The sequence below is a fragment of the Lonchura striata genome, chromosome 26 (genome assembly GCF_050655825.1).
Source record: "Lonchura striata isolate lonStrDom1 chromosome 26, ASM5065582v1, whole genome shotgun sequence".
NCBI lineage: Eukaryota > Metazoa > Chordata > Aves > Passeriformes > Estrildidae > Lonchura > Lonchura striata.
The window spans coordinates 2,864,048-2,885,880 of NC_140728.1; the positions used below are offsets into that span (position 1 = coordinate 2,864,048).

Consider the following 21,833-nt stretch of genomic DNA (forward strand, 5'->3'; position numbering starts at 1 on the left):
GGTGCTCGGCGCTGCCCCACGCCGGGGTTGGTGCCTCTAGAGGGAGCTGAACCCTGCGCGGCTCTATCTATGGTCAGCGCGCTTGGGTTTCTGCTTTCTGCTTGATTTTTTTTTTTTCCCCCTCCTTTTCTTTTTCCCTCCTCCTCCTTCTCCTCGCGCTTCCTTTGGCCGCGCCGCGCTGCGGGCGGGACGCAGGAAGGGAGCGGCCGGAGGGATGGAGCGGATCCCGGCAGGGATGCGGTAGCTCCCGGGATATCCCGACCCGCTGCACCCCGCCGGGACGCGGTGAGTGCCGAGGGCAGCCCCGTTTCTTCCCCCTGCCCGGACTCTCCTGGGATGGGTTATCCCTGTTTTCCGGGACTCTCCTGGGATGGGTTATCCCTGTTTTCCGGGCCGGGATGGGCAGGGACGGAGCGGCAGCCGCGGGGTGCGGGGGTCCGGGGGTGCGGGAGGGGTGACAGGGACAAAGTGCGCCCTGGCTCCTCAGGGGACGCGTTTGGGTGCGGGAAACTCCCGGGCCAGGGCTGGAGGTGCCGCTCCGGGCGGTCGCTGCCCCAAAAAGGGAATTTACCCGCCCCAAAAAGGGAATTTCCCCTCTTTTAACCGTATTTTCTTCAGCCGGGCTTTTTACGCCGCGGTGGTGACAGTGCCCGCGCAAGGCCCGGAGTGCTCAGGGGAGGGGACATCGGTGGGCAGAGCTGTCCCCGCTGGGGAACGGGTGACACCCGTGCCGCCACTCCCGGGCTGTGACCGGGCACGGGCACGGCGCGTGTGGCTGCGCTGGCCCCGCCGGGGACCGCGGCCACGGGCGCGGCTTGGGGGGCGACCTGGGCTGGGTGGATGCTGGGGGTCGTGTGCCCACCCTGGGGCCCTGCTGGGTGGGCAAACCCCCAACTGGGCAACCCCCAAACTGGGCAACCCCTGAACTGGGCAAACCTCGAACTGGGCAACTCCCAAAATGAGCACCCACCGAACTGGGCAACCCCTGAACTGGGCAACCCCCAAACTGGGCACCCACCGAACTGGGCACCCCCCAAACTGTGCAACCCCCAAACTGTGCAACCCCTGAACTGGGCACTCCCCAAACTGTGCAACCCCTGAACTGGGCACCCACCGAACTGGGCACCCCCCAAACTGGTCACCCACCGAACTGGGCACCCCCCAAACTGGTCCTGGCCCCGCTGGCCGCGCGGGTTTGGGGTCAGGGATCCTGCGGGATCTCTGGCCCGGGAGGAATCGCTGCCAAAGGCTCGTCCCAGGGGATGCCACATCGATTTCCTGGCATTCACAACATGTCAGGGGGTGATTCCAGAGCCCGTGGCCGGGATATGGGATTGCAGCTGCTTTTAACCCCTTGCAGCCTCCTCCAGGACCCTCGTAGGGTGGATGAGACCGTGCAGTTCCCCTGAACCCTGACTCAAATCTTGGAGGGTTTTCATTTCCTGCAGCCCAGGGCTGTCTCTGGGTGTTCGGGTGTCACCTCCTCCTTCACACCCTTCCCTGTTCCTGTAACAAAGGTGGAATGGGGAAGATGGGAAGCAGGAGGAGCACGAGCAGCAGCTCTGGAACGCAGGGAGGATGGTCCGAGGCACTCTGAGCCCTGCAGAGAAAGGGAGATTTTGGGAGAATGGGCACTTGGGGACGGCAGAGGGTGGGGACAGCAGTGATAGGGCTGCAGCGTCATGTGTCACCGTGAAGATGGTGAAAACAGCGCTGCCAGGCCGCAGAAGGAAACCGAAAACAAAAGTTCCCGCAGGGTTCAAAACGAAATTCAAGTGGAAAATCATGAGTCATCTTCCTCTGGGTTTCTGTGCTACCAAGTCCTTGCTCCTGATGGCTCTCACTCACAGGCCGAGCTGGAAAAGCTCCAGAGGCTCCTGAGCTCTTTGCTGGGTGCACCCACACCCTGCCCAGCATCCTGTGCCACCTGAGCAGTGGCACCGTGGGGTACAGAGGAAATCCCCACTGTTTCCACAGCTCCAAGGAGCTGCTCCCAGCTTGGGAACGGCTCTGAGTCCTCCCAGTGCAGGTGGGCTCAGGCATGGCCTGGGATGGGCAGAGGATGAAGCACAGGAGGCTCCTCAGTGGAGGAGGGGATGGACACCATCCAAGGGATGGACACCATCCAAGGGATCTGCACCATCCCAGGGATCGGAACCATCCCAGGGGATCTGCACCATCCCAGGGGATTGGAACCATCCCAGGGATCGGAACCATCCCAGGGATCTGCACCATCCCAGGGGATTGGAACCATCCCAGGGGATCTGCACCATCCCAGGGGATCTGCACCATCCCAGGGGATCTGCACCATCCCAGGGATCTGCACCATCCCAGGGGATCTGCACCATCCCAGGGGATCTGCACCATCCCAGGGGATCGGAACCATCCCAGAGGATCTGCATCACCCCAGGACAGGGAATTCTGTGATTCTGAGAGCCAGGAGAGGCAGCTCTGGAGCTGATCTGGGCAAGTGGCCAGCAGCTCTCCCCAGGGATTTGCCCCTGGCCCCAGCTGATGATCCTCACTGCGTTCTCAGCTCTTCCTTGGATGGGGGTGTTTGAGTTTGGGGAGGAAGGGGGAAATCCTGTCCTCCCATCCTCGGAGTGTAGGAAAAACCAGCATTTCCATCCTGGTCAGCAGGCTCAGGCCCTGAGTTCAGCTGTGCAGGACCTCGTGGTTTTCCAAGCTTTGCACTTCCAGGTCCCATCCCTTGGAAAATGGGCTGTACTTCCTGTCTCCCATTTCTTTTCCTTCTGAGCAATCTCCAGTGTGATGCCACGAGCTTGAACCACCTTGTGCACTTCTCTCATACCCATGGGTGGTTATTTATCCCTAGCCCAGCTCTTCCTTTATTTTTGCCCAGGATGCAATTTAAATTTCGGGGTGTCAGGAATTGTGTTTCATCTGTGAGTTCAGGCTTGGTGCAAATCAGGAAAGGCCCCAGCTCAGCCCTGCTGAAGTGTGGGCTGGGAATGTGCTCTGGAATGTCAGACAGCAGCCAGGAGCTGCCCTGATCCCGTTAATCCTGACAGGAACTTTGTGGCCTCAAGGAGCTCTGATGAGCCCTGAACTGCAGGTTTAGGATACCTATGAGCTTCAGGGAAAAGATGAGCTTTGTGTTTTGTTCTCATTTAATTTTCTTATTTTCTGAGAGGGGAAATGTAAAGAACAAGGGGAGTCAGAGGAAACGAGTGCTGGAGAAAATCAGGGCTCATCTCGTGTGGTCGCAGCCGGGGAGTCCCGGAGTGCTGGAATTTTTGTTACAGCTTTTTATGAACCTCTGTGGTCTGGGCTGAGGAGAAGCTGGTGCAGCCCACGGGTCTCTTCGAAGCAGGAAGGAAGTCTGTTAGCATGAGTGTGAGATGCGAGGTCCTTTCTGTGATGAGATCCTCGGAGAGGGTGAACCCAGCCGGGTGGGAGTGGAGCCGGTGTCCTCACTAGGTAGGGAAGGAGCGTGCCCCGAGGGAGGAGCCAGCCCTGGCAGAGATAAAAGCACAGGGCTCTGATCCTCGGGCTCTGAGGGACCACAGAGCTCCACCACTCACCATCTCCATCACCCTTCCAGGTGAAGCTGCCATTCCCAAAGCTCTCTGCAATGGCCTCGGGGAATGAGGGGGACCCTCCGCAGGATCAGGGGCGCCGGGGGAGCCAAAGGCGCAGGCTCAGCGCAGGTAAAGGGTTCTGGGGTGCTCAGGGGAGGGAGCAGCCTCAAACCTTTGCTTGTTTATTCATTCCCTGGCTGTGTTCCTTTGGCAAGATGGGATTTCCTGTCTCCAGGGCTTTTTGCAAGCCTGGGGTAAGGAGCTGGATTGAACTGGGAGGTGCTCGGTGCTTTTGGGACATGAGCGTCCTGGTCTAGAGGGAGGCGTCCCTGGGTGGAACAGGGTTTGAGGTTCTTTTCCATCCAAAATAATCAAGGATTGTGGGCTTGGCATTGGATGGGCAGCAAGGTGGGATTGAAGCAGGGAGAGAGAACAAAGTGCTGGGAGCTGCCTGGTGTCGAGTATTTCCTTCCCTGAGCACGAGAGAGCAGGAGGTGCTCGGGGTTTGAATCACAGAGGAAACCACAGATCTCAGGAAGTCTGGGTGGCTTTGGGGTGACATCAGGTCCCGTGTGCCCTGGCAGGGCAGTGGTGGCGAGCTGGGAGCAGGGTCAGTGTCCCCCTGCGAGCCCAGCCCAGCCCTGCTCCGGTCAGTGGGTGAAACTGGGAATGGGAAAAGCTCTCGGCTCATCCCGGCAGAGGAAAGGTGGGACACGGGGACTCTGGTGCTGCTGGCCAGGCGGGGAGGGCAAACCAGCTGAGTCAGCTCTGTCAACACCCGGAGCTGCTCGGGGCTGGTGGAGCTCAGCCCAGCTCAGGGCTCGGCCCTGCAATGGCATTTCGGCTCTGCTGCTGCCTGGGCTCCTCTCTCAGTGCCAGACCCTGAGGCTGCACCAGAAGGAAAATACCCCGTCCTCGCCATGGCGGAGTCCAGGAGGTACAAAAATCCACAGACAGGAGCAGTTTGCTGATTTCCTGTTGAGGCCAGCGAAAACCAGTGAGAAATCAGTAAGAAATGAGGTGAAAACCAGTGAGAAATCAGTGCGAAAACAAGTCAGAAATCAGTAAGAAATGAGGTGAAAACCAGTAAGAAATCAGTAAAAAATGATGTGAAAATCAGTGAGAAATCAGTGTGAAAACAAATAAGAAATCAGTAAGAAATGAGGTAAAAACCAGTAAGAAATCAGTAAGAAATTAGGTGAAAACCAGTAAGAAATCGGTGTGAAAACCAGTAAGAAATGAGTAAGAAATGAGGTGAAAGCCAATAAGAAATCAGGCCCTGAGCTCTGAACATGCTGGGTCACAGTCCCAGGTCCTGTTTTCTCAGACTCATACTGGCAGCCCCAGCATTCCCGTGCTTCCCAAAATTCAGGGTGGGTCAGGAGGAATTGCCCCTCTGGAATTTGGAGGGGCAGAAGCCCGGTGGGCCCCAGCGGGAGCAGGGACATGCACTGTGAGACCAAGGGCTGGAAAGAGGCTTTGTCCCAGGGGCTGAGCCTGGATTTCATCTGGGACTCTGCTTCCCTGCCTTTGGATGCAGCAGAGATTTCTCTCCTGCTCAGGGATTCGCTTGGGCATCGTTGGGATCAAACCCAAACCCAGCTGCCCATCCCACACTCAAATTGCAGCTGCAGTGAGGTGGAGCTGGGCATCCCTGGGGGCAGAAATCTCCAGAGGCTGCTTCTGCTTCCTGGGGCTGTCTTCTTTTTCCAGGCTGGAATGTCCCAGTCTGCTGGGCTCCGAGGGATGGGGCCAGGTTTCAGCAGTCCCTGTCACTGCCTGGAGTGGTTTTTTGGGGCTGACGGAGATTTTTGGCCAGAGCTGCCAGTTTTTCCCCACAGCACGGCTGCTCCTGGGAGATGGGAGCAGTGAGAAATGAAGGATCTCGGGGAGAAATGCAAGTGTTGAAGGTTTGGGGCTCTCTGGATCCGGGCAGTGCTGTGGATGCAGGGTGTGGATCCCAAAGCTGAGTGAGCTGGGGGTGGAGGGAGCAGCCACGGAGCAAACATGGAGCAGTTCCTTCCTTCCAGAGATCCCTGAGCAGCTCCAAACCTCCCGTTGGCACTGCTGCCACTGGGAACCCACCAAGCAAACCCTGACCCAAATCCCTTGGGAGGGAGAGATTCCAAGCCAATCCCAGTGGGGGTGGCAGCCGTGGGAAGGGGGGATGTGTCCTCCTGTTGTGGTGTTACTAAAAACAGCTCCAGGGATTATTTTAGGGCAGAGATTTCCTCTTGTGTCTGGCTGAGTGTTTGCCCTCCTCTCCCTGAAACTCTGACTCAGTTGATTTCGTTTTCTGATTCTCTCTGGAGTGTCACCAACTCCAGTTCCTGGAAGGTGAAGGATTTGTTTGTCACCAAACAAACCCGTGTCTGAAAACAGAAAGCAACCCCTGGAAAGTGACAGCAGCTTTCCCTTCAGCTCTGCTGGTGAAACCTGAGCTCAGCAGATCCAGGACAGGGAGGTGGGAGCAGCTGGAAAAGCCCGTGAGGAGGATTTGGTGTGATCTGGGGGCTTGGGGATGGGGTCTGTGGGGCAGCACTGCCAGCACAGCTGTGCCCTCACTTCCCAGCAGGAAGATCTCAGGTTGGAAATGCAGATTCTGGAGAGCTGCGTGGCCAAGTCTGCATTTCTGGGATGGTGGGACAGGTTTGGCTGCTGTGGAGCTGCTGAACGCTGAGGACAGGGTGGTCCCCCAAACCCACAGTCCTGCAGGACCCCCACTCCTGCCCCTCCTGTACCTGGGCAGTGGCTGGGTGCTCTGTGAGAGGAGCTGAGCTCTCATCCTGCCCCTCTGCTCCTGATCCCAACAAAATTTTATCTTGGGAAAGAAACGGGGAAGAGCGATGCTCCTGGTCCCTGTGGGAGCCACTGGCCCTCTCCAGGTGCTTCTGGAGCTGCTGAAACCGAGCTCTAATCCAGGACATCCGTGGGGACTTGCCCTGGAGCCACGGAATGTGTGAAGAGGGATGACACTGAGGGGTTCCTGCTGCAGGGAGCTGGTCCTGGCCGTGTCCCTGAGCAGTGTGGGGACAGGGACACGTGTGTGGGTCTGGAGAAGGTTCTGTGGGGACGTGTGTGGGTCTGGAGATCGTTCTGTGGGTTTGGAGATGTTTATGAGGGGACAGGGCCGCATGTGTGGGTCTGGAGAGCATTTTGTGGGGACACGTGTGGCTCTGCAGAAGGTTGTGTGGGAACAGGGCCGAGTGTAGGTCTGGAGATGGTTCTGTGGGTGTAGGGACACCTGTGTGGGTCTGGAGAAGGTTATATGGAGACAAGGACAAATGTGTGAGTCTGGGGAGGGTTGTGAGGGTTTGGAGATGTTTATGTGGGCACAGGGACATGTGTGGGTCTGGAGAGGGTTATGAGGGTACAGAGACACATGTGTGGGTCTGGAGAAGGTTTTGTGAAGACAAGGACCAATGTGTGGGTCTGGAGAGGGTTGTGTGGGAACAGGAACATTTGTTTAGGTCTGGAGATGGTTCTATGGGTGCAGAGACACGTGTGTGGGTCTGGAGAAGGTTGTGAGGGTGCAGAGGCACATGTTTGGTCTGGAGAGGGTTGTGTGGGGATATGTGTGGGTCTGGAGAAGGTTGTGTGGAGACAAGCACAAATGTGTAGGTAAAGAGATGATTCTGTGGGGACGTGTGCGAGCCTGGAGAAGGTTCTGTGAGGACGTGTGTGGGGCGGGAGATAATTCTGTGGGTGCAGAGACATGTGTGTGGTCTGGAGAAGGTCGTGTAGAGACAAGGACCAATGTGTGGGTCTGGGATGATTCTGTGGGGCCGTGTGCGAGTCTGGAGAAGGTTCTGTGAGGACGTGTGTGGTCTGGAGAAGGTTGTGTGGAGACAAGGACCAATGTGTGGGTCCGGGATGATTCTGTGGGGCCGTGTGCGAGTCTGGAGAAGGTTCTGTGAGGACGTGTGTGGTCTGGAGAAGGTCGTGTGGAGACAAGGACCAATGTGTGGGTCCGGGATGATTCTGTGGGGCCGTGTGCGAGTCTGGAGAAGGTTCTGTGAGGACGTGTGTGGTCTGGAGAAGGTTGTGTGGAGACAAGGACCAATGTGTGGGTCCGGGATGATTCTGTGGGGCCGTGTTTGGAGAAGGCTCTGTGGGAATGGCCTCATCCAAGCTCGGGGAAGGGAGGGAGAGGCGTGCCCGCCCTGAGCGCTGTCCTGCCCGCGCAGAGGGCCGCGTGGCGGAGGAGGCCGAGGAGGTGTTCCGGAGCTACGCCTTCTACCGCTACCAGCAGGAGCGCGAGGAGCGCGGGGCCGAGCTGCCGCGCGACCCCGAGATCGAGCAGATCCAGCAGGACCCGTGCAGGTAAACCCGTGCCCTGCCCCTCGCCCGCCGCGCTGCCCGGCCCGGCCTGACGCCCTGCCCGCCCCGCAGCACCGAGAGCCAGGTGGGGCAGCGCCTGGCCATCATCGGCGACGACATCTACAAGCGCTACGACGCCGAGTTCCGCACCATGCTGGGGAGCCTGCAGCCCACCCGCGACAACGCCTACGAGCACTTCACCAGAATTGCCTCCAGGTAAAGCCTCAGGAGCTCCTGGCGTGGGCTGGGGGTTTTCCCTGGAGGAGAAGGGAAGGGGAGGTCGGGTGTGCTCAGTGCTGTTGGTTAAACCCGCTCTGTCCATTTGATTTCGCTCTCCGGCCCTGGCCGAGCTCCCAGCGAGCTGCCCAGGATGGTTCCTGTGTCTTCTGCCTGGTTGCTTCTCCTCTGCACACTGCTCCTGTCATTGTCCCTTCCCGGTCCTTGCCCAGCTGTGTGTAGGTGACACACAGACGGGCTGGGCTCTGTCAGGGGATGTCCCTGGGACCCCTGTCCCAACCCCCTCAGGGGCACAACCAGCTCCTGCTGTGCCCTGCTCCAGGCTGGGACGTGCCAGGGAACAACCCCAGCCACAGCTCCACATCTGGAGGTGGGATGGTCACAGAGAAAATGGAATCGTGGAATGGTTGGGCCGGGAGGAACCCTGAAGGTCATCTCAGAGCAACCCCCGCCATGGGCAGGAGGCCACACACGGGATGAGGTGGCTCAGAGCTGCCACCCAGCCTGGTCCTCATGGACACATCGGTATGGGGGCTGCCCCACGGGCTGGCAGAGCCTGGAGGTGACACACAGAGCCTGGAGGTGACACACAGAGCCTGGAGGTGACACACAGAGCCTGGAGGTGACACACAGAGCCTGGAGGTGACACACAGATCCTCGTGTAGGTGACACACAGAGCCTGCAGGTGACACACAGAGCCTGGAGGTGACACAGAGCCTGCAGGTGACACACAGAGCCTGCAGGTGACACACAGATCCTCGTGTAGGTGACACACAGAGCCTGCAGGTGACACAGAGCCTGGAGATGACACACAGAGCCTGGAGGTGACACACAGAGCCTGCAGGTGACACAGAGCCTGCAGGTGACACACAGAGCCTGGTACAGGTGACACACAGAGCCTCCAGGTGACACAGAGCCTGCAGGTGACACACAGCCTCCTGCAGGTGACAGCCACCCAAAGCACAGTGCCAGGTGAGGAGTGAGGGCACAGACCCAGAAAACTCCTGCCAGGATTTCCCAGGGAAGCTTGGATCGAGATGGGATCGAGGGGTTCTGTCTGCAGGGAAATGTCCAGCCATGCCAGGCAGCCCCTGGCACAGGCAGGACGGGTCTCTGCGCTCCTGCCCCTCCTCCAAACACCCCTGGCTGTGACAGCCCTGTCCCTGTGCCCTCTGCTCGTGTCTAATTCCTTCTTTGCTCCAGTGTTTAACTCCTTCCTTTCTGTCCTTTTCCTGCTCCCCTGTCTGGGAAGCTGCGCTGGCTGAGGCGGCAGCACACGCAGGTAAATTAACCCCTGTCCCTGTCCCACTCAGGTAAATTAATTTGACCCCTGTCCCTGTCACACTCAGGTAAATTAACCCTTGTCACACTCAGGTAAATTAAATTAACCCCTGTCCCTGTCACACTCAGGTAAATTAACCCTTGTCACACTCAGGTAAATTAAATTAACCCCTGTCCCTGTAACACTCAGGAAAATTAACCCTTGTCACACTCAGGTAAATTAAATTAACCCCTGTCCCACTCCTTGTCACACTTGTCAAATTCAGGTAAAATAAATTAACCTCGTCCTTCCCCTCATCACACTCAGGTGAAATAGCCCCTGTCCCTGTCACACACGGGTGAATTTCCCCCTGTCCCTGTCCTCATGCCACCTGCTTTTTGTGTCCTTTCCCAGGCTCTAAGTCCCTCTCCAACCAGGCAGGGGCCACCAGCCCAGGGCAGCAGATTGAACCAGAGGCCTTCACTTTATTCTTCTTATTATTCTTTTATTGCCTTTTCCCCTTCTTGCTGGAAGCCAGGAAAAGCACCTTCCAAACCTGGTGTAAATAATCGGTGCCAAGCCCTGCAAGAGCATCGAGTGACACATTGTGGAGCCTCTTCCAGCCACAAAATCTCTGTGTGGCTGGGATGAGCCTCCCCAGGGTTCAGCCACGGAATCACAGAACGCGTTGGGTTGGGAGAGCCCTCTCAGAGTCCACGGCCAAGGCCACCACTAAACCCTGTCCCCAAGGGCCACAGTCGTGTGGCTTCCACATCTGTCCAGGGAGGGTTCTGGCAGCTGTGGCAGGGCTGCAGAACCTCCCAGTGAAAAGATTTCTGCCTTATCCAACCTAAGCTTTTCCTGGTACAATTTGGGGCCGTTTCCTCAGTTTTGACTCCACTGCTCAACATTCCCTGGTGTAGACAGCTGCCCCTCCAAGGCTGGGCAACCCTTCCAGAGAAAAAAAATTCTCCATAATACCCAATCTAAGCTTTTCCTGGTACAATTTGGGGCTGTTTCCTCAGTTTTGACTCCACTGCTCAACATTCCCTGGTGTAGACAGCTGCTCCAAGGCTGGGCAACACTTCCAGATAAAAAAATTCTCCATAATACCCAAGCTAAATATTCCTGGTATAATTTGAGGCCGTTTCCTCAGTTTTGACTCCACTGCTCAACATTCCCTGGTGTAGACAGCTGCTCCAAGGCTGGGCAACCCTTCCAGAGAAAGAAAATTCTCCATAATACCCAATCTAAGCTTTTCCTGGTACAATTTGGGGCCGTTTCCTCAATATCGACCCCGCTGCTCGAGTTCCCCCTCCCTTGGCAGCTCAGAGCTGGGATTTGGGGCAGGAATTCAGGGAATCTCCTGGCCTTTGTTGCAGCCTGTTCGAGAGTGGCATCAACTGGGGCCGGGTGATCGCCCTGCTGGCCTTTGGCTACCGCATGGCCATGCACGTGTGGCAGCGTGGCGTCAGCGGCTTCCTGCGCCGCATCGCCCGCTACGTCGCCGACTTCATGCTGCAGAACCGCATCGCCCGCTGGATCGCCCAGCAGGGAGGATGGGTGAGCAGGGCGGCTTTGGGGTGGCTTTGGGGTGGCTTTGGGGCTGGGTTTGGGGCAGTTGTGGGGGCAGGTTTGGAGGCGGGTTTGGGGTAGGTTTGGGGGTGGGTTTGGGGTAGGCTTGGGGGTGAGTTTGGGGCCAGGTTTGGGGGTGAATTTGGGGCAGGTTTGGGGTGGGTTTGGGGGCAGGTTTGGGGGTGAGTTTGGGGCAGGTTTGGGGTAGGTTTGGGGGTGAGTTTGGGGCAGGTTTGGGGGTGAATTTGGGGCAGGTTTGGAGGTGGGTTTGGGGGTGAATTTGGGGCAGGTTTGGGGTGGGTTTGGGGGCAGGTTTGGAGGTGGGTTTGGGGCAGCTTTAGGGCAGGTTTGGGGTGGGTTTGGGGGCAGGTTTGGGGGTGAGTTTGGGGCAGGTTTGGGGGCAGGTTTGGGGGTGAGTTTGAGGCAGGTTTGGGGGCAGGTTTGGGGGTGAGTTTGGGGCGGGTTTGGGGTATGTTTGTGCAGGTTTGGAGGTGGGTTTGGGGCAGCTTTGGGGCAGGTTTGGGGTGGGTTTGGGGGTGGGTTTGGGGCAGGTTTGGGGTGGGTTTAGAGGTGCGTTTGTGGCAGGTTTGGAGGTGGGTTTGGGGCAGCTTTGGGGCAGGTTTGGGGGTGAGTTTGGGGCAGGTTTGGGGGCGGGTTTGGGGCAGCTTTGGGGCAGGTTTGGGGTGGGTTTGGAGGTGGGTTTGGGGCAGCTTTGGGGCAGGTTTGGGGTGGGTTTGGGGGTGGGTTTGGGGCGGGTTTGGGGGCGGGTTTGGGGCAGCTTTGGGGCAGGTTTGGGGACAGGGGGTGGGTTTAGGGGCAAGGGGCAGTGTTTAGGGTTAGGGGGGCCAGGGGAGCTGGGGGAGTCAGGAACTGGGGGTCAGAGTTTGGGGGTCGAGGACTGACCCCGCTGTGTCCCCTCCCTGGCAGGAGGCCGTGAAGACCCTGGACAATGTTTACATGAAGTACGTGCTGGTGGCAGCCGTGGTGGCACTGGGCTACCTGGTGCTGCGACGCTTCTTCAACCCCTGACGGGGCACGGGGCCGGGGGGCACCGGGCACCCCCTCCTCTGCTCCACACCCCCGGCACGGGGGAACCCCAGGAACCCCCAGGAGAGAGCATGGCCTGGGGCTGGGAGCCTCCTGCTGCGGGGTCTGGGGTCTCTGCACCCCCAGGAGAGGACTGGGGACAAGGGGGGGCTCTGCTTCGTTGGGTTTGATGCCTCAAAAAGCTGCTGAGGAGGGGACATCTCTGGGAGGGGACATCTCTGGGAGGGGACACGTTGGGATGGAGTGTCTCTGGGATGGGCCATCTCTGGGAGGGGACATCCCTGACCCCCTCCCCGGTTCCTCTGGAGGAGCAGAGGGGTGTGACAGTGCCCCAGCGGCTGCGTGTGACAATGACAGTGTGGCACACAGTGGCTGCGTGTGACAATGACAGTGTGGCACACAGTGGCTGCGTGTGACAATGCCTGTGTCCTGCGCCCCTGGGGTGGGAGCAGAGCCCCCTCCCCATCGCTGACAGCTCCAGCTGAGGCTGAGGCTGATCCCAGGGTGACCCCAAGTTGATCCCAGCCCTGGCTGCTCCAGGGTGATCCCAGGGCAATCCCAGGGCGATCCCAGGGCAATCCCAAGGTGATCCCAGGGTAATCCCAGCCCCGGCTCCTCCAGGGTGATCCCAAGGTGATCCCAGGGCGATCCCAGGGTGATCCCAGGGTGATCCCAGCCCTGGCTGCTCCAGGGTGATCCCAGGGCAATCCCAGGGCGATCCCAGGGTGATCCCAGGGTGATCCCAGGCTGCTCCAGCTGTTGGAAACCCCAGCAGGGACAAACCCAGTGGGGCTGCTCCACCTCCCGCTGCTCCTGAGCCCAGCACTTGATCCTTTCCCAGCCCTTGATCCTTTCCCAGCCCTTGATCCTTTCCCAGCACTTGATCCTTTCCCAGCCCTTGAGCCTTTCCCAGCCTTCCCATGGACATCCCCACCCTTTTCCATGGAACCCCTCCTGCCTGGAGCCCTGCAGCTCCCGGGGGCACCAGCAGCTCTCCCATCACTAAAAGCTGCAGGCTTCGGGACAGGCAGGGGCCCTGCTCCCCTCCTGCCCCAGTTGGGCTCCCTGGCTCTTACTGGGAGGCACTGGAGCTGCAGCCCAGCCCTGGGGCAGCTCCGTGCAGGACCAGGCTGCGCTGGGCAGGGGCTTGTCCTGGTCCTGCTGAGTGATTTTAGGGTGAGGAGGGGAGCAAGCTCCTCTCTCCCATCCCAAACCTTCCTGGTTTTTGCAAATCCAAGCTGGCTGTTCCCTGTCCTGCCCAAGCTGCAGGTGAAGATTCCCTCCCTTTTCTCCCCCTGCAGCTGCCCAGGCTTAGCAGGACCAGCCCGGATTTTTTAAAACTCCCATTTCTCCTGTCCCTGCTTCTTTTTTAACAGAATCACCAACTTTTCGGCCTGTTTCCAAGTCTGAGCTTGTCATTTTCCTCCTGGCTGTCCCTGCAGGATCCCTTTTCCCTGATGGGATTGCTCTGGGCTGTACCTAAGAGAAAAAGCATTAACATATTTGCTGTATTATTCCCACTCCTGCTCGGCTGTGCTTGCCCCATGCAGGGCAGCACAACTTGGCCACAGCTCAGGTTTTGTGCCCATAATTCAGGATTTGTGGCCACAGACCAGGTTTTGTGGCCACAGACCAGGTTTTGTGGCCATAACTCAGGTTTTGTGGCCATAACTCAGGTTTTGTGGCCATAACTCAGGTCTTGTGGCCACAATTCAGGTTTTGTGGCCACAACTCAGGTTTTGTGGCCATAATTCAGGTTTTGTGGCCACAATTCAGGTTTTGTGGCCACAGCCCAGGTCTTGTGGCCACAATTCAGGTTTTATGGCCAAAATTCAGGTTTTGAGGCCACAATTCAGGTTTTGTGGCCACAGACCAGGTTTTGTGGCCATAACTCAGGTTTTGTGGCCACAATTCAGGTTTTATGGCCACAATTCAGGCTTTGTGGCCACAATTCAGGTTTTGTGGCCCCTCCTGGCTCACCTGAGCCCCCCTGGCTGCTTTGTCCCCTTGCAGGTTCGTTTCTCCACCCAAAATTCCCGTTCCCATCGTGCCCCCTCTTCTCCCAACTCGGGAGGAGTTTAAGCTCGAGTTTAAAGTGGAGTTTAAGCCCTGGCTCTGCTCTGGACCAGTTTAACCAGCACGGTTCAGGCTCCCCCTCGCCTCCCCAGCTCCTTTTTGGGTGCAAACGCCACCAGATGGAGCCTTTTGGCCACGATGGGTACGAGCCACCGCTGCTTATTTCCCTTTTTTTCAGCCCCTTGATCGACAAATCACCGTCGGTTCTCTGCTTGGGTTGTGTCCAGCAGGACTTGGGGAAAAAAAGAAAAAAAGGAAAAAAAAAATCAGTGCATCAGCTTTAATTCACTACTTCAGACGCACTCCTGGAACCTCAGCAGATCAGGGAGAGCTTTTGCTGCTCGTTCATTTTCATTTCCCAGCTAAAGGTTCTCCTTGCAGCTGTGAGGCCATAAAGGATGTTTTTCAGATTTATGGGAAAGGATTGAGCCTCCGTGAGGTCCAGGACAGAGGGGAGAACTCTTCAATGGGTGCTGTACAAAGGAAAAATTCCATTTTTATCCGTTTTTCTCAGGGGATTTGCAGAGGGAGGAGCCTCTCAGGATTTCAGTGCCTCTCCTCCCTCTGCTCTCAGCTGTCCCAAGTTTCTTGGGTGGAAAAAAGCTTGAATTGGGGCTGTGGCAGTGCTGGACTGGGGCTGTGCCCCAGCCCCGTGTGGCCACAGCCCCGCTGCCCCTGCCAGCCCAAAGCAGGGAAGGGAAAAGGCACCTGGAGGGATTTCTGGTGCTGCCCAGGAGGGGAATGCAGGGCCCAGAGACGGGGAAATTCTCCTGGGCTGGCAGGAGGAATTCACCCAGGAGGAATTATCCAGGAGGAATTATCCAGGAGGAATTATCCAGGGGAATTATCCAGGAGGATTAATCCAGGAGGAATTCACCCAGGAGGAATTATCCAGGAGGATTCTTCCAGGAGGATTCATCCATGAGGAATCATCCAGGATTAATCCAGGAGGAATTCATCCAGGAGGATTAATCCAGGAGGATCCCTCCAGGAGAATTTATCCAGGAGGATTAATCCAGGAGGAATTCACCCAGGAGGATTCCTCCAGGAGAATTTATCCAGGAGGAATTCACCCAGGAGGAATTATCCAGGATTAATACAGGAGGATTCCTCCAGGAGAATTTATCCAGGAGGAATTAATCCCAGAGGTTAGGGTAGTGCATGGAAAAGGGGTGAGATCCCAAAGGAGTTTCATTTCCTCCTCTCGAGTCGATTTTTCCTCCTCCTGAGCCTCTTTTGACACCTTTTGAGCCTGGTTTTTACCCGGATTGAGCCGATTTGAGGGCGGGTTTGGATCCCACCCTCTCCCTGCTGGATGCAGGGTCTGTCCCAGCTCCCGGGGGTCAGAGCCAGCGCTGCATCCCGAGCCACCCCCAGCCACCCCCGGCCACCCCCGGCCACCCCCGGCCACCCCCGGCCACCCCCGGCCACCCCCAGCCACCCCCGGCCACCCCCGGCCACCCCCGGCCACCCCCGGCCACCCCCAGCCACCCCCGGCCACCCCCGGCCACCCCCGGCCACCCCCGACCACCCCTGGCCACCCCCGGCCACCCCTGGCCACCCCTGACCACCCCTGACCACCCCCGGCCACCCCCGGCCACCCCTGACCACCCCTGACCACCCCCGGCCACCCCCGGCCACCCCTGGCCACCCCTGACCACCCCCGGCCACCCCCGGCCACCCCTGGCCCAGGGCTCGGTGAATGTCCCCTCCTGACCCACGCTGGCACTGCCACCTCTGCTCCTCCCCTGCCCTGCTGGCCCCCAGGGCACAAAGGGACACTTGCTGGTGGCCCCCAGGGCACAAAGGGACATTTTTTGGTGGCTCTGGGAGGGTGGGACAAGGACACCAAGCTGTTTTTCCACGGGGAGAAGAGGGGAGATGCTCAGCTCCTCCCTGGGCGAGCGGGGAGGAGCGACCTGCAGGTCACCTTTGCACTGTGGGACACGGTGGGGTGGCTTTGACCTGCAAAAAACAAAACAAACCAAACCAAAAAACAAACCCGACCCGTTTGTTTTTTATACAAATAATCTGTTTTTAAATGATATAATATATAAAAATATGTATCTGTGTCAAAATAAAAATGGTACAGTGAGTGCAAACTCACCTGGCTGCGTGCAGGGTTTGCTTCCAGAAGCTTCCAGGAGCTTTGTTCACTCCACGAGCTCTGCAGCCTCAGCTGCTGCCTTAATTTCAGGATCCCAGGGCTCCTTTAGGAAATTGGGATGGAAGATTTTGGGGGTGGAAAAGGGGAAATTGGGATGGAAGATTTTGGGGTTGGAAAAGGGGAAATTGGGATGGATGATGGTGCTTTTCGACTCTAAACCAACCCGTGAGTGCCAACATCACCAAGAACATGGAGGTGAGGAAGGAGAAAGAGGGAGGACAGGGCAGGCCCAGATCCCAAATCCATCTTAAACCCTCTGACCCCCATGTACAAAACCAAAACCCCCTGTACAGCACTCAAAAATTCTTCCCTCTACTTTGTGACTACTTCTACTCTAATATCTAAACTTTTGTGACTTCTTGTTCTTCCTGCAAGGTTGGTAACTCATTCCATGGCTCAAACCCAAAATCCCAGCTGTTTCCAGCTGTGCCAGGGTCTCAAATGCTTCTGACCAGGGCCTGGAACATCCAAAAATGTCTGAGGGGCATTTGGAGTTCCAGCAGGATCTGGGGGCTGCCCCAGGGGGTGGCTCTGCTGTCCCCAGCCCAGCTGTCCCCCCTGTCCCCATGCCCAGGGCAGTGCCAGCGCCCCAGGGGTCCCTGGCTTGGGTTTCAGGATGCCAGGGGGGGTGGGACAGGATTCCTGCCAGGATGGTCGGGAGCAGCCGGAGCTGAGCCCTGTTCCTGCAGAATTAATCCCTGGGAATGTGCTGGGAGCAGAGAGAGAGGGAGGCTCTGCAAAAATTCTGCAGGAGGAGCAGGGGGGGCTCAGGCTTTCCACAGAACCCGCCAGGAGCAGATGAAGGAGCAGAATCCAAAGAGTTTTATTGGATATTTCCCCCCTCCCAGGCCCTGGGGGTTATAAAGAACCTCCCCCAGCTCTGCCACTTTGGGATCTCCCCCAAGGATTCCCAGAGCTGCCCCTGGGAGAGCAAAGGGTGAATTTAAAGGGAGGAGAAATGGCCCAAATTAAAGAGGCAGCTGCTCCCCTAATCCACTTTGTGCCCTGCCCCAAACCCAGATCCCGCTCCTAATTAAATACCAAAAAAAAAAAATAATTAAGGCCACACCATCAGTGCAGTGTTTGCCTTTGGCCATTCAGATTTGGGATCGAGCCCAAAGCAGAACCCAGGATCTGGTGCCAGGGTAGATCTGGAGCTGGAATTTCGGTCAAGTGTCCCCAAAACTGGGTCACACCCCAAAACCCCCGAGTTTTGTGGGAATAAAAGTTTCCATACTCCAAAATCCCCAAATTTTGTGGGAATAAAGTTCTTTCAAACCCTAAAACACCCAAATTTCATGAGAAGGAAGCTTTTTCAAACTCCAAAATACCAGAGTTTTGTGGCAATAACACTCTTAAACCACCAAATCCCCCAGTTTTTGTGGGAATAAAGATTTTCATATTCCAAAACTCCCAAGTTTTGTGGGAATAAAGATTTCCAAACTTAAAATCCCTCCGTTTTTGTGAGAATAAAAATTTCCATACTCCAAAACACCCAAGTTTTGTGGGAATAAAGGTTTCCATACTCCAAAACCCAAGGTTTTGTGTGAATAAAGATTTCCATACTCCAAAACACCCAAGTTTTGTGGGAATAAAGATTTCCATGCACTAAAACCCCCAAGTTTTGTGGGAATAAAGATTTCCAAAATCCAAAACCCCCAAATTTTGTGGGAATAAAGGATTTCCTAGGTAATTTCCAGGGCACAAAGTGAAAGGGACTGAGGAAGGCCATGGAATAGAGATGACGTTGTTGAGAGGCAGATTGAACTAAAAATAAGTTTTAAAAAATAAGTTAAAAATAAGCCTTAATAAGTTTGAAAGGGTGGCTTGGCAAAAAGACCAGATATTTTAGAGAATTAGAACTGCAAAAGGTGCATTGTAGTAGGGCTACGCGGGGTGCAAACATCGGTGATTGGTGACGGAGGTAAGAACAGCATCGTTCTCACCTCTAACAAAAATAAAAGTGAAATAAAAAGAGCCGGGGCCGCTGGAATTCGCTCCTGCGGGCAGATAAGGGCGAGTCCCGGCGCGGCGTTATCACCGGAGGCAGCTCCTGCCGGCCCCTCCAGCTCCCTCCAGCCACTTTCTGTCCCCTCCTGTCCCCTCCTGTCCCCTCCTGTCCCCTCCTGTCCCTTCCAGCCAGCTCCAACCCCCTTTCCATCCCCCTTTTCCATCCCTCATTTTCCATCTCCTCCTTTTCCATCCCCCTTTTCCATCCCTCATTTTCTATCCCCCCTTTCCCATCTCCCCTTTTCCATTTCCCCTTTTCCATCTCCTCCTTTTCCATCCCCCATTTTCCATCCCCCTTTTCCATCCCTCATTTTCCATCTCCCCTTTTCCATCTCCTCCTTTTCCATCTCCCCTTTTCCATTTCCCCTTTTCCATTTCCCCTTTTCCATCTCCCCTTTTCCATCCCTCATATTCCACCCCTCATTTTCCATCTCCTCCTTTTCCACCCCCCCTTTTCCATCTCCCCTTTTCCATCTCCTCCTTTTCCATCCCTCATTTTCCATCTCCCCTTTTCCATTTCCCCTTTTCCATCCCTCCTTTTCCATCTCTCATTTTCCATCCCCCCTTTTCCATTTCCCCTTTTCCATCTCCCCTTTTCCACCCCTCATTTTCCATCCCATTTTCCATCCCCCTTTTCATCTCCCCTTTTCCATCTCCCCCTTTTCCATCCCATTTTCAATCCCCCCTTTCCATCTCTCCCCATCCTCCCTTTCCATCCAAAAAAAAACCCCAAAAACCCAAAACCCCCAAAAAACAACAACAAAAAACCCACCAAAAAATTTTAAAAACCAACCAAACTAAACCACAAAAAAAAAAAAAAAAAAAAAAAAAAAGTATGGCGGTAAAAAAGAAAAGCTTTGGTTTGATTTTTATTTTTTTTTCAGTACAGCACAAGGAAATGCCGCAGTGTCGGGGCTGGCAGGTCGCAGGATGGCCACAGGGTCCCCTGGCACGTCCTTGGTGGCAGCCGGGCGCGTCCCCATCCCTGCCCGGGCTTTTATTGCCGCTGTAAATCAGGGGAGCTCCGCCGGCTCTGCGGATTGATGCCAGCGGCTGACCCGGCATCTCTATTTTCAAATCGAGGGCGGATTGAAATATGCTGCTTTTCAATAATATATTCAGGTTAACAGGGACTTTCTAGTTGAGCAATTAATCTTGCAGGGAGCCGGCACCTCCGGGGAGACGTGCGGGGGTTGCTAAGAGAGGAGGAAAACAAACAGGGGTTGTGTAACCCTGCGTGTCGCACACCTGCAGGGATGCAGCACAGCCCAAATCCCAAATCCGGAGTGTCCCAGCCCTGGGAGGGACTCGGTTCCACTGCAGGGCAGCCTCAGCTCGGCCTGGATTCCAGAGAAATCACCCAAAACTGGAATATCCAGGTGTAAATCTATGGGAAGGGGAGAAAATCAGGGTTGTGCTGGAGGAAACCTTCCCAGAGCATTCCCAGGGCTGTTCCCTGCTCCAGGATGTGCCCAGGGCACGAGGGGCACTGAGGGCATCACCCACATCCCTTGGGGTGTCTGGGCATGGATTTGTGCCACAGGAACCCCTCTGGCTCCAGCACTGCTGGTGCCACCAAAATCTCATCCCAAACCTGATCCTGCTCCTTCAAGGCTCTTCCCAAACCTGATCCTGCTCTTCCCCAGCCCTGGGATGGACTCGGTTCCACTGCAGAGCAGCCTCAGCTTGGCCTGGATTCCAGAGAAATCACCCAAAACTGAATATCGAGGTGTAAATCTGGGGGAAGGGGAGAAACTCAGGGCTGTGGAGGAAACAAACAAACAAAAAAAATTAAAAATACAAACCAAAGCTTTTTTTTTTACCACCATACTTTTTTGGGGGGGTTGATTTGGGATTTTTTTTTTTTTTGCTAGTTTATTCTGGTGGGTTTTTAATTTTTTGGTGGGTTTTTTGTTGTTGTTTTTTGGGGGTTTTGGGTTTTTTGGGGTTTTTTTTGATGGAAATGGAGGATGGGGAGAGATGGAAAGGGGGGATGGAAAGGAGGGATGGGAAAGGGGGGATGGAAAAGGGGGATGGAAAGGAGGGATGGGAAAGGAGGGATGGGAAAGGGGGAATGGAAAATGAGGGATGGAAAAGGGGGCATGGGAAAGGCAGGGCTATGCTGGAGAAAACATTCCCAGAGCATTCCCAGGGCTGTTCCCATCACGGCAGGAGGACACAGCACACATCTCTCACGGTGGCTGTGCACCGAGTCCTGCCACAGGGAATTCCAGGCTGGCTCAGCCCCCAAAACTTCCCAAACCTGATCCTGCCCTTCCTGCCTCCCTCTCGCCATCTCCTCCCAAATTTCGGCTTCATCCCCACCCAATAACCACCGGGAGAGAGGCTCCAGGCCAGGCAGCTCCCTGGTGCCCAGGAGGGAATGGGAACCTGCTGGGAGCTACCTGGGACAAATCTCAGCCCATTTTTCTGCGCCCCTCAGCTCTCCATGGGAGTGACTCAGGAAGGGATTGTTCCCTGAGAGGGAGGTGAGAATTCCCAGAGCAGCTGTGGTGCCCCTGGATCCCTGGAAGTGCCCAAGGCCAGCTGGAGCAGCGTGGGGCAGTGGGAGCCATGGCAGGGCTGGCACTGGGTGATCCTTAAGGTCCCTTCCCACCCAAACCATTCCCTGGGCCTGATCCTGTTCTTTGCCCTAAAGCTCAGCAAAGACACAACTTTTAGGCCTGGAACTCCCTCTGTTCTGTTTTCCCTGCTCTCATTTTTCTGTTCCCCCATCACCAGCAGCATTCCCAGCGTCACACACTCCCAGATCCTCGGGATCCGACCCTCGGCTTCTCCATCCTCCAGCACGCTCCATCCCAAACCAGCCTGGCCACTCTCCTGCCCACTGCAGGACTGGGCTTGTGCCCAAGGGGGAGAAAAATCTCCAGCTGAAAATGGTCAAATTTTGCCTGGCTTTTTGCCAGAGGTGCTGGAGGCAGCGGGGGCTGACGGCGATGGAAACCATTCGGGCTCTTTTAGGAGCTGCATGCTTCCATGACACAAATTTCCAGGCACAAATAGCAACAGGCTCTGGGAGAAGGTGCAGGTGGCTGGGGCGTGATTAACGAGCTGTCACTGGAAGTGGGAATTCCATTGGGCCAACCCACAGCAGGGCTGAAAATCTGCCTTTTTACAGTGTTTTTTTCACCCCCCTTTCTTTCTCCTCCCGTGGAAAAAAAAAAATCATTTCCTCGGGAGCTCAGTACAAGAGGAGCCAGCCCTGCTCCTGCCTCCATGAAATCCAGGTAATGACCCAGAACTGCTGGGAATTAGTGCTTCATTTTGCCAGACAGCTCCCTAATGGAAATGGATTTCTGGCTTTTCCCTCTGCCATTTCACACACCCCTGCAACAGCTTCGTTTTACCTGCCGGGGAAATTTCCGCCAAAGGACCGAACAGGCGGCCCCGGGAAGCACCCGGTTAATTAATGGGGTGTTAATGAGTGTCTGGAGGAGGGTGGGACAGGCCAGGAGTGTGGCAGGGACACCCCGTGAGTGTGCCAGGCAGGGACACCCCCTGAATGTGACGGTGAAGCTCCAGCACCCCAAATTCCCAGTGGTTGTCCCCAGGTTCCACCACCCCAAATTCCTAGTGA

The 21,833-nt window shown here is 56.2% G+C and overlaps 1 protein-coding gene across 3 annotated transcripts; it reads left to right on the forward strand.

Moving 5' to 3' along the window:
• The first annotated feature begins 33 nt into the window (after positions 1–33).
• Positions 34–16,160, forward strand: BAK1 (BCL2 antagonist/killer 1). 3 transcript variants are annotated; one of them, XR_014950148.1, is made up of 8 exons: positions 34–285; positions 3,566–3,671; positions 7,730–7,865; positions 7,935–8,078; positions 10,743–10,923; positions 11,863–12,486; positions 12,534–13,203; positions 13,307–16,160. XR_014950148.1 is itself a non-coding variant. In XM_077789033.2 (6 exons), exons 2-6 carry the CDS (start codon positions 3,596–3,598, stop codon positions 11,962–11,964), a joined length of 639 nt encoding a protein of 212 aa, XP_077645159.2. In that variant the 5' UTR covers positions 34–285; positions 3,566–3,595; the 3' UTR covers positions 11,965–16,160. The 3 variants fall into 3 exon arrangements, 1 of the variants encoding a protein (XP_077645159.2); XR_014950147.1 differs by having other exon boundaries at positions 12,534–16,160; XM_077789033.2 differs by having other exon boundaries at positions 11,863–16,160.
• The last annotated feature ends 5,673 nt before the right edge of the window (positions 16,161–21,833 follow it).